At 38.0% G+C, this 12,094-nt stretch overlaps 1 protein-coding gene and 1 long non-coding RNA gene across 2 annotated transcripts; one reads left to right on the top strand and one right to left on the bottom strand.

The window, feature by feature from the left end:
* Positions 1 to 609: 609 nt before the first annotated feature.
* LOC137104543 (uncharacterized) lies at positions 610 to 5,293 on the bottom strand. Its single transcript, XR_010911711.1, has 2 exons — positions 1,742 to 5,293; positions 610 to 922 (listed from the first exon to the last, which is right to left on the bottom strand). It is a non-coding gene; the product is annotated as an uncharacterized lncRNA (long non-coding RNA).
* Positions 5,294 to 5,433: 140 nt separating this feature from the next.
* On the top strand, positions 5,434 to 10,566 carry f3a (coagulation factor IIIa). Its single transcript, XM_067485871.1, has 6 exons — positions 5,434 to 5,641; positions 6,540 to 6,651; positions 7,057 to 7,250; positions 8,067 to 8,248; positions 8,337 to 8,502; positions 10,193 to 10,566. Exons 1-6 carry the CDS (start codon positions 5,575 to 5,577, stop codon positions 10,339 to 10,341), a joined length of 870 nt encoding a protein of 289 aa, XP_067341972.1. The 5' UTR covers positions 5,434 to 5,574; the 3' UTR covers positions 10,342 to 10,566.
* The last annotated feature ends 1,528 nt before the right edge of the window (positions 10,567 to 12,094 follow it).

Raw genomic sequence — 12,094 nt, 5'->3', positions numbered from 1 at the left:
ATGCATTGCTCTCTGAACATAACTGTAAAGAATTTGCCTGAGACTGATCTATTTGTGTCAAAGCTCTCTTACTTCACAGGAATGCAGTTCTCGTGTTTGGCTCTCATCAGTCATTTGAGCAGGCTGATAAGCCACCCGACTGTGGACACTGTAGCTGCTGAATGACTGCCAGCAGGCTTCAGCTCACCCATTGTTATCTTCCACTTTATGGCTAAAACAGGTGACTGATATTAGCCTCGTCAAAGGGAGGGCAGGAGGGAAGGAGGGAATTTTTCGGGGGCCAGCTGTAGCTCTGCTGGTAAGGCAGCATGCAGACAATGATCCGCTGTGGAGACCCTGAACTCACGGGATAAGCAAAAAGGACAAAAAATAATTACAATTATTCAGGATTTGTTAACGAGGCCCTTTTTAGCAGACAACTCTTTATTAAGACCCTTCAGGAATTTGCAATGTTGCGATTAAAGCAACATAACCGATCCCCTGTGAATTCTGCATGACCTTTCAATTTAAAACACATAAAAACATTGCAAAATGCATCACAAACGTACGTTGTTGGAGTTCACTAAGAGATCAGGCGCTTATGTAATCAACTTCACATTAATTCCCACATTCTGCTGTTTCTCACAAACCGTCATTGTGACATCTTTAATTTATACAAGCGATACTCTGCATGTTGGTACTCGGCACATTTGGCACATTCATGCAACGGGTTGTTTAACAGAACAAGTCAAAACCAGTTCAATGACTTAAATATGAACATGAAGGCAATACCAAAATGCTCAGGCCTTCAGTAAATGTACAGTAACATAATGAACAATTTAACTAAACAGGAAATGTTGGTTGATACTCAGCGTCAGAGGTCCTTTGTCTTTGAAGACAGCACCCACAGGAAATAAGTGCTGCTTGCACATTTTTCCTTTGGCTGGAGAAGCAAAAGAAATCATGACAATCTGAGCGCTCGTAAGTTTTTTGTTCAATAGATGCAAGAAAACACTGAAAAACTTTAAGAACTGTGAGACGTTGATTAAGCTCCATGCTTGGGTTAGGACAAATGTAAATGTGTGTATGAGAAACAATGTGAACATAGATAAGTTATTCCTTCTTATTGTTATTTCCCCATTCTTGACTGTCCTTTCCCCCCTTCCCCCTTTCAACTCCGAGGAAAAAAACAATTCCTGACAACAGAGACTTCCAATAACATAAAGTGGGGTCAGTAATGGACTTTGACATATTCTGGGCGTGTGATGACATTTTTTAATGAGTAATGACATATTGTTTTCTGATACATATGCTGGGAAAGGGTTAACCTTGATTATCGTTGGCTTTTGTGACGGAAAATAATGTTAAAGAAACTAAAGGCGTGTTTTTACAGCCACTGTAATGTCTCCGTTTCTCTTTTTGTTCATTGACTGACTGCGTCAATGTAAACAGCTTGCACAGAAAATAATTTCATCACAAGTGAACCTTTGACACAACTCCGAAGTGTTGCACATTCTCAATTACACATAAGACTAGTTATAATAATATTGTCCCACACTTCCTATAAACCTCCTATCGTTTTATTTATCGAACATGATTTAAATTTGTCTCCCCACTATGGCCTCTCTCTTTACAGTCTTCACAACCAGTGTATTGTAGTTGATTTTGAAAAAGAATGTGACTGCATTTCTGCAGAGCGGTCCAGCATATCGCTGAGTTTACTCAGATGCCACCGTATTAATTGTAGTAAAGGTATATTTACCTTCAGTGGTTACTGGAAAAATTTTGGATCCAGATAAAAGAAAAAAAATAATAAAATAAAACCCTGATGCAGTGAATAAGTGTCCTTTTCAACAGTTTTCAAAGGGCTTTTATATCGGTAGAAAGCAGTTCCAGTGAAATGGGTTCTCCCTGTTTTCCTTGGTAACAGGGATCCCGTTGCAAGAAAGTGTTCCAGAAAGTGTCACAATTAAATTTGAATATGAATACGGTGAGGACCAGCTCCATTGTACTGCACTGGAAGGAGAAACTAAAATCTGCACAAAATAAGCAACACAAAACTATTCACAGTGTTAAATATATTGGCCGTCTAACTCCAGTTCCAGTTGAAACCAGACAAAATGAGGTTTTGGCTGATGTTTTCTGCTTTTCATTTCTTTCTCTACAATGTGAAACTTGGAACCACACAGCATGATGTAATGACTGAAATGAGCCACTGATGTTCCTGTGTTGGTGGATTGGGAATCGAACCATGACTAACGCAGATGCCTCTTTGTTGTTTAAAGTTTGTAGTCCATACGTCATGCTTGCCACTTGCCACCGATGCTTTGAATGGAAGGAGCCGCATGTCAGCACCCAGACATGCTGTATGGCTGCTCCTCTCCTTCTTTCCAAGACCAGGCCTGGGAATGTAATTAAGGCCGAATTCCAGCAGCAGATTAACCCGGACTGTAGCATGGACCTGATACAACGCAAAGAGAAGTGCACTGAGCTAATCTTATCGTTTACATAATCCACAGAGCGATGGCAATTTAGTTTGGTAGTTTTTTTACTTTATTGGAATTGAATTACCAGGGAAAATCTAAAATATGATCAGGTGGATAAATGTCAGGGAATTTAGAGAGATAATTAAAACAATAGTTCTGTGGGAACCTGTTACTTTTCCCCACTGTTTTGTTTAATCTAGTTAACTATCGCCACAGACGTCTACATTCTAAGTTGCTCTATTATTTTTCCCGGTGAAGTTATTAGGAAAATGTTCGATCCACCCAAAAATGTCTGTTTTGTGCTCAGAACTTTTACATACATCTACAAATTGGCCAAAGAATTCTGTTAGATTTTGTATATGTAGTTGTTGTGTTTGTGTATGTGTGTCTATGTGGGTGTGGTGGGCACGTAGGTGGGTTGTACTGGAAGCCTTATTGGCTGGATATACTTGGCAAATTCCTCCCTTTGCATTCAGTCTTTCCCATCAGTGGGTTTGTTAGTATTCAAAGGCACAGTGGAGCATGATACAGCTGGGCCCCTAACAGCCCGGGGGGCTGGACCATGGAGGATAATAGAGAAGTTCTGGCAATTTGCCAGATAGATATTCCCAGCAGTTTTAGGAAAAACTAAGTCTGTATCAAACAACCGATGTTTTGGTTGCTCAGTTTTGCACAGTTTACTTGAGAGAAATGACCCCTGAGCACTGTGTAAAACATGTTATGGTGTTTTATCTGCTTTTCCATCGCTTTGAGTCTGCTTTCACTTCATTTTTTTCCATGGGAAAATCAATTTGCAGAGACTTGCGGTGTAAGTTGCACCATATGGTACAGTAATGCAGTTGAGAATGCAGACTGATTTTAAAGGCTGCAGTGCCTTAGGAATAACTGAACCAAAGGTTTCTGTAAACTGTGGTTGAGACACCTAAACTTCGTAGCACCGTGTAAATGAATTTCCACTGGTATTTCTGTGTGTCTGGACATTTAGCATACTTCCAAATAACCATGTACATAAATAGACCTCTAGTTCTCCCCGTAGACCCTTTTAATGAGTGGGTGTCTTGACTCATGCACTGAGCTCAACTGGCTTCTTAGGCAGTGTCATCACAGAGCCAGGTTCTTTCAGATCACCACTGTGTAACTGCTACCACTGTGGCCTGTCTTACCAACTAAATGGAAATCGTGTCAAACTGCGTGTGAGAGTACATGCAAGTGTAATGTGTCATCAGGTGAGCAACCCCTGTATGTAAAGTATGTAATTCACTGAATGAAATCATCTATACTCTATAAAAAAGACTACAACAGACTGCAGAAAGATGATTTCACTTCTCAAGTTTAGACTGAGTTTCATCAACTTCGAATTTCAAGTACTGTTTTATGAATAATTATGATCATCCCATAAACTCATCATTGTCTATAAGAAAAGCTTTGGTGCACTCTCCATTGTTGCAGCAACGCCACAATTTTTATTCCCCACCATGACCCCTCATGACTGATACAGGGGATCCCCTTCTTCATATGGTTTTTATTGTACACAAAAGTTTGACCAGCCAAAAATAATAATTCTGGCTCCTTTGACACAAAGGAGCAATCATGCTTTTCATATGGCAAGAAAGGGAATTTCAGGTGACTTTTAATGACTTGATGAAATGCGTGCTGAGGTTATAAATGTGCAATTTAATGAACAATGAGAACAATTAAATGAACTTACATAAATGTTTGATGTTAAGTAAACAAACTACTTGATATTTAGTTATATGAACTCACAATCTATGTTATTTACCTCCAATAGGTCTATAATAAATAATTTTATAGAAATTATTAGATTAGCAGAAAGTAAACACTGTGGAATTAAGGTTTGTTCCTAAGAACAAAAGTTCACTAAACCTTCTTAGTTAGAAATGAATCAAAGTGATGAGAACTCTAACATATAACTAACTTTTGTTGAAATAAGAGACACAGTTGCTTTGTTAACGTAATTAATTAACGTTAACTTTTTTTAAATTCTCCTTTGCCTCATTTCCAACTTAAAACTTTCACAATTTTGTCTAACACCGCAGACAATGAGAAATTAGCTAATAAAAAAAAGTAAAAAAATTTTTTTTAGATATTAATAAATACAATAGTTTTAGCTTAATTTTTGGATTAGAATACTCTTGTATCAATTTCTGGACTGTGCTTAAGTGCTCTGAATATGAAGAATTACTCTGGCTGAAGATTTGGGGGTAAAACTATTTCTTAGAAGACAGAAAAATTGATAAATGTTAAAATAAAAAAAATTGAATAATGCATTATTAAAATATTCAATTTTTAATAATCTTGCTAAAGCAACACCCCCAAAAGTTGTATTTCAATATTAAATAATAAGAAGAATAGAATTTATAATGTACTTATTATTTAACTGATTCTATGATTCATGTTTTCTGTAAATATGTTTTAGGTAGACAGGATTGAGAAAGATAGTGGGAATTGCAACAGGGTAGACGTGAGTCTGTAACTGCGGTTTCTTAGCTCGTTCGGTAAAATTGATCTACGAAATGGGAAGTACTTTGAGAAATGTGTGACATGTACCGTGGAACGGCAATTGGGGAACGTGGAAATCAAAAAGCCATTTTATTATAACCGTGGCATGATGACAGACCTACAGTAACTCTAAAATATGCAGATCTGAAAATAATACTAATGATACAAAGGGTACATTTGGTATTACTACCACTACTGCAACTAATGACAACAACAACAACAACAACAATAATAATAATAATAATAATAATAATAAAAACGCATTTAGAAAGCACATTACTTCATGCATGAATACCCCCACTGTATCCATTGAATTACCTCGCACGAAAAGCACGCAATTGTATGTGCAGCACGTGTGAGTTTGGCCCGCATACTCCCCCTCCCCCCCGTGACGACACAGCCGGAACCCCATATTTGGACAAACCAGCTTGCTATAACCAGTGGTCTGTGAAAGCCAGAGCAAACGAGAAGGACACGAGCTGAGACACAGTGAGATTGGCTGTGTCAAGGACTGAGTGGACAGAGCTCAATCAGTTGTATATATCACACATTGTTTTTATCTGGGCTACAGACAGGAACCTAACCTGAAATGATGGCACTGGGACTACTAGCAGCTCTCGGTATCGTCTTTTTTTTCTGCACACACCCTACGTCAGGTGAGTCCACGCAGCTCACTTCACTGAGACAAATGGACAAAATACAAGATTGGATACGTAGCGTGCGTAAAATATGCTTATATGAAATAAAAGAAAACGCTGTGAAATTTTTTTAAAAAGGTCATTTGAAATAAATGTTTTTATTGTAGAATTGAGGAAAAAACGCGCATTAATAGTCAATGTAAAGATACATGATCACATGACATTATGTAACATTATGTGAGCATCAGGTCCCACAACCTTTAATTCATCATCACTGCAGGGGCTAATTTACAGTTATCCTGCTTTTTAAAGTCCAGTTGTTACTTCGTCTCGTGTCTCTGTTTTCCGAGGCTGCCAACAGGAAACAATGACTAAAACATTAAAAAACAGAGAGTGAGAAAGGCTGATTCAGACGGGTTTGAGCAGGGCACCTTTTAAACCCCCTGCAGAGAAATCCTGGAAAGTTGGCACGTTCTTTAGGTGACACACTTACTGCTAGTCAGAAATAATAAAGCACACGTGTGTGTACACATAGAGTGTACAGTCAGTCCATGATAGTACATGAGCAAGTATGTTTCCTTAACATTGATAAGAGCAATGCATTTTATTCAGCACCTATTTATGAGCCTTAGTAAACGCTCAGTGTGAATACATATTTTTTTTGGCCCTATTTTTGCAGTACACGGTGAATACAAGGCATTTTTCTCCTTAATAATTAAGTGTAAACCTGTATAAATTACACAGTGTGTTTCCTCTACATTCAAGTTAGTGTGTGTGTGTGCAAATGTAAAATACAAGTTGTGGGTTTTACTTATATAATTATTAATGCATAATATTTGGTGCTTTTTTGGTTGTTTATCAGATTTTGCAAGGTATCTGTATATTAAATATGTCTTTATAATTCTTTATTTTGCAGGCTCTTATCCCACAGCACAGAATGTCACTTGGAAATCCAACAACTTTAAAACCTTTTTGACCTGGGAGCCTAAACCTTCAGCTAACTACTCGTACACTGTGGAGTATTCTGCGTAAGTATCTCACCATCATCAGCTAGTGCTACCAAAGAAAAGTGTTGAAGGTTCATCAAATTTGTGTTGCTTTTGTTATTTCTTTCCAAGACACATTCCAGCTATGTAGTGTAGAGCACACACCCTATTGTTTGCTGTAGAACCTTAATGAACCAAATGATTAATGACTACAGATCATGATAAGAGCCCATTCCCATTCAGGAAAAACTGGAATGCTAATTATATTCCAGAAATATTCAAACAGGATATTATCATTTAAATTAAAAATTTTCTGCTGTGGGTAATAAATGCATCCTCACAGTGGCATCTATATGTTATAAACCTTCAAAGATCTGTTTGTGTCTATTAGTCATGTCGGTTTGATCAGCAGTAGAGCTAACGGATGGACCTGTCAAACTATTTTAGGCTCGGTATGGACAGACAGAGGAATCTTCTCTGCATCCGATCCTCTGGGACCTGGTGCGATTTGTCTGACTCTCTGACCGATCTGAAGGCCTGCTACACAGCCGACGTCCTGTCTGAACCCCCGCTGGGCGCCTCCTCTGAAATCATTGAGTTCCCCTACACCAGCGCACCAAAATTCTGCCCCTACAAAGACAGTAGGTTCTTCTGCTACAATACGTTGATTTTTTTTATTTTTGTTTTTTATCAATACAACGTGTAATGGAGGTAAATTCTTCCCCGGAGCTTATCGTATCTCAGCTCCTCCTACTTCAGTATGACTGTGCTTTTAGACACTGATCAAATGTATGTGAAACAGAAGTGCTTCTCTTTTCTGACCAATTAAACAGATACATTCAGTGTGTGGGGCTGCATTAAATAATGACAGTTATAAAATTCAATAATAGTTTCCAGTCTCCAGACAAGCCATAGAACACTGTGTCTAGCTTTCTTTGGAACGACTTTCTTCCCATGAAAACAGGCAGCTTTGTAATCTCTGTAAACCATCCTGCCCTTGTCCACTCCCGTTGGACAACTGCACTCCTTCCTTTCAAATCCTAATTAAACCCTTGTAATAACAATTTCAACTGAGCAGCACAGTCAGAATAATATACAAAATATTCAGAAGCATTTTTAGGCAAGTCAGCGCTGGATAAGAGCAGAGACACACATTCATATCACACACGCACACTCACACACACGTCATGTGTCAAAAGATTATTACAGTTTCCCACACACTGGGTGTTATTTTCAGCACTGTTACCAACACTTCATTGAGTTTTGGAAACAAGGTGACACCACCGAAATGTCCCAAAGGTCAATAAATGAAGGCAGTTGAACATTTTTACAAAAATTGTTGCAAGTTACAGATCTTGGCCTTGGAGAAAACGTTACAATTTTCTGATCCTGGTACAGATAATTGTGTGAGGAGAATAGAAATGAAAGTAATAGAAATGTCTGTTCTTCTTCCACAGCTAACATTGGCAAACCTGAATTTAAGCTGGAGGTGAGTGAAGACAAACGGATGACCACTCTGTATGTGACTGATCCACCAACCGCTCTGTATAAAGATGGCCGCCACCTGAACATTAGGGATATCTTCTCCAAAGATTTGGAGTACAAAGTCACGTACCGCAAAAATAAAAGCACCGGCAAGGTGAGTAGCAGCAGACATCACCATATCAGTGCAGTCACTCAAATACACGTGAACAAAGCTTTATGAGCTGTATGTGTGTTGTCTACAGAAAGTGTTGACATCTAATAGCAGTGTGATAGAGGTCAAAAATCTGGACCGAGGGGAGAGCTACTGCTTCAATGTCCAGGTGTACATCCCCAGCCGCAGCCCTGACAAACAGCTGGGAGAACTGAGCCTCACCCAGTGCTCCCCTGACGACCCGACTATTGTTACGAGTGAGTTGTCCTGATTCTTAGAGAAGTTCCAAGCAAGGAAGTTATTACCTTACATTGCATTATCTTGCAAAGAACAAGCTGTGTGGAAAAGTAGAAAACAAGCTGACGGTGATGAAGTATCTCTGATGTTGAGGCCTGCTGTCTTATTCCTGGCTTCAACTGCAGTCAAAGCAACTGCAAATAGTAACAGGAACAGGACGCAGGATGTTATTGTGTGACATTGTTGGGTGTGAAGCAGATCATAGATAGAAAATCAACAGTCCGCGTCAACATACTTTACCTGCTATAAAAACATTTGTAGTGAGACAGCGTAATTGTCCAATCTTTGTCAAAGCTGGTTGAAGTTAGTGTAGTGTCCTTAGTCTTAACACTAACCTTAATCAGTACGTGCTGATTTTATTTTTTTTATCCCATTTACTTCCATTTAAATTCTGCAATGTAGAGACTACTCATTCAAAATTGTTACTGGACCTGAAGTTGGAACAAAAGAACTAATGTTCAAGGTCCTTTTTATTAATCCTCTACAAGAAGGTTTAATTATTGATTAAGCCGCAAGTCCCTTTAACAAGACAGGTTTAACTTAACAATGAGGGTGAGCTGAGGATTAGCATCACAGTGTATTACAGGTGTTTTTACTGTAGGAATGCAGTATTCATTAAGTCAATCCCCCTGCTGACGTTGAGCCCGTAGCTTGTTTTAAGTCGCTGTTTGGTTGTTTAGTTGTTTAGGGTAAAAAAAGGACATAGTTTAAAAAGAAAAACAGCAGTATTAGGCACTCAGAGTGTAAAAGAATAGGCATCTAGTGGTCACTGTGAAATGAAGTCAATAGTCTCAGATATACTTATATTTTGGGGGGTAAAGATTAAAATGATAGAAAATAATGTATTGTTTTATTTTATGTGGTTAGAAAAAAATATTTAAAAAGAACAAGAATTTTAAAAGCTCAGATGTACTTGTGAACTAACAAAGGAAACGAGTGTATTGTGCTTGATCAGTGCATTTTGTAAAATGTTACATAGTTTCATCTTATTTGACCTCTTTTACATTTTAAAATCAGAATTAACATATTATCTCCACCCTGAATCAAATTAAATTTGCTTATTGAATGAGAGTCTTTTAATTCTCTTATGAACCTATTTGTGGTTAACATTCAAGTTATGAAAATACTAAAATATTTATTAAATCAAAAATAACTCAAAACACCTGTAGGTTGAGAGTTTTCAGTGGAGCTAAAAGAGGAAATTAGATAAGACTAAATTGATTGATGATGAATTGTGCCAAAGATGCCAGTAACAACTTACTGAGGTCCTGATTCAGGACTAAATGTTGATCTGCTTAAGTTATTAATATGATATAATTAAAAATTTTAAAAAGTGGGTTATTCTGACTGCAGAATGTGACAGTAGATTTCAACCATGCAGTGGCTGCTGTGCTTGAGATTCTGTTAAGAGAGCGCCCTCATCAGGAAGCAGTGGGCAATAAAGTATCCAGGAGTAGCATATTCCTATTAGTGCCTCCTTATGTCTTATCCTGAGTCACCAGAAGAAAAGACAGAAACAATGGAGAAAGATATATTAAACTATTTTTGCACTTTATTCACTATTTTGTGTCTGTTCTCACTTTAACTGTGTAACATCCTATTGTACAGTTTCAGCAAAAATTAATTTTAAAGTGTTTTTGTGTTCTACAGCTTATTCAGTGGGTGTAATCGCTGCTGCCATCTTCCTCATCCTGCTGCTGATCGGCATTGTTATTGCTGTCATTGTGGTCTGCTGCAAGCACAGGAATAAAGCTCTGAAAAATGAAAAAGAGGGAGTTCCACTCCGGGATAAAGTATAAAGTGTGTGTTCCATATCTCTCTCTCACACACACACACACCCACACCCCAGTGTGGGAGCCAACGGTACAGCTGATCTGGACTGAGGCCTGAACAGAGAGCCCAAGAATCTACACTACTTCAACGTTCCATTGTCAAACACAATCCTTCCTTTGTTTCTGTGAAACTGCCCAATAATGTGTAAGACATATTTTATTCTTTCCTTATCACTACATGCTGCAGAAAAGTCTAGAAAAACCTGTTTGAAACCTCATAGTATGCTAAGTCACCTTGCTGAAGCTGTAACCTTCCTTCTGTTTCACATTTGGTGATTGGTACCTCTGTTAACTGCACACAAACATTAGTAACCGGTTTTATTTATTTCATGTTTTTGTGCATTTTTTACTTGAAATGATTGTTAAGATGCGTATTTTTTGCAAGATTGGTGGAAGTTACACTTTATTGGAAATCAAGATTTAGTTTTTCGCTATTTTTGTACCTATTGCTTAATTTATTGCAGATAATTGATAGTATTTGTATATGATGTATGACTGTTTTATTTTTAGGATTGTTGCTGATCATTTTGTTATATGAAGAAATATTGAAGAAGCAATAAATATTTTACAGAAAATGATGTGTTAATGTTTAAGATAAATATGTTTTCATACTAAAATATGTGGTGTTCAGATGAGGTTTTACACCTTTACAATCAGGTTCATTCTTGAACCTCCTCGAATGTTTTGTGTTAGTTTGAACTGTTTGATCTGTATAGTCATTTAGTGTCTTTTTAAATGTGTTGTGTGTGTGTGTGTGTGTGTGTTTGGTAGGTTTGGACTTCTTTAGATAGTTTTAGGTTGATCAAAATTTTACATTATCTCTAAGTAATACATGTTGTGTCTTTAAATCTGAGCTCTTTCAAACAAGCAACATGAATGGTGGGCCTCCTAACTTCTCAGGCCCCTGGTCCATTGCCCGAATGGTCCGTTCAGTAATGAACACATGATCTTCTCACAGCACACTGCTATATTTCCCATACTAAAACCTCCAGGAATTGACAGGAACTATCTGCAAACCATTTCAGTCCAGTGATTTAGAAGTGAGATGCTTCTTACATCCAGCAGGTGGCAGCAATCAAATGCCAGGAACCTGCTGTCATTCTAGACCTGGAGAAAGTCTCCTGACAAATAACATTTGTGGCTATAATCATCCGGTTGACCTATGAGAATCAATCGAGTAGGACAGAGATGAAAATCTGAGGATATTTGGAGCAGAAGTAGGGGTGGGGCTGTATTTTATCCAGGAATTGGTGTGAATCAGAATAACCATTTTAATGAACAATAAAATCTCCTCAAATTGAATTGGTAAAAAAGGCAAAATCAGAGCAGGTTGGGTGGTGCTGGTGCAAGGGATGTGGGGGTGAGGTGGACTGGCAACCCCAGCACAACTCAGCACTGGCCCCTATGTTTCCACATCTATGAAAATTGGTTTATTTTAAACTATACTTGATATATGGGGACAATGAACCATATCTCAAAAAGCCTCTGAATGTCTTTCTGTTGTTCAGGAAGGAGCAGAGGCCAAGTGTCAAGGCTGAGATGAACATTAGAGACAGCGTAGCAGTAAACAACATCCTGGGACAGAGGGTAAGTGTGTGAGATCTGTGTGCTTTAGACACTTATAACACTTTCCTGAAACTGAATTCATTACACCTTGACAATATATTTTGTTCTTCTCTTAGCAGGATATGGATGGTGGATCTGTCTGTATCAGTTAATG

This window comes from Channa argus, chromosome 19 (genome assembly GCF_033026475.1).
Source record: "Channa argus isolate prfri chromosome 19, Channa argus male v1.0, whole genome shotgun sequence".
Taxonomy (NCBI): domain Eukaryota; kingdom Metazoa; phylum Chordata; class Actinopteri; order Anabantiformes; family Channidae; genus Channa; species Channa argus.
The sequence above is the reverse complement of the archived record's forward strand: the minus strand, read 5'-3'. Positions and strand labels throughout refer to the sequence as shown.

Coding starts and splice junctions, on each gene's coding strand:
- f3a (XM_067485871.1), top strand. CDS start 5,575: ATGATGGCACTGGGACTACTAGCAGCTCTCGGTATCGTCTTTTTTTTC. Junction 8,249..8,336: donor AAAATAAAAGCACCGGCAAG/GTGAGTAGCAGC, acceptor TGTTGTCTACAG/AAAGTGTTGACATCTAATAG. Junction 8,503..10,192: donor CGACCCGACTATTGTTACGA/GTGAGTTGTCCT, acceptor TGTGTTCTACAG/CTTATTCAGTGGGTGTAATC.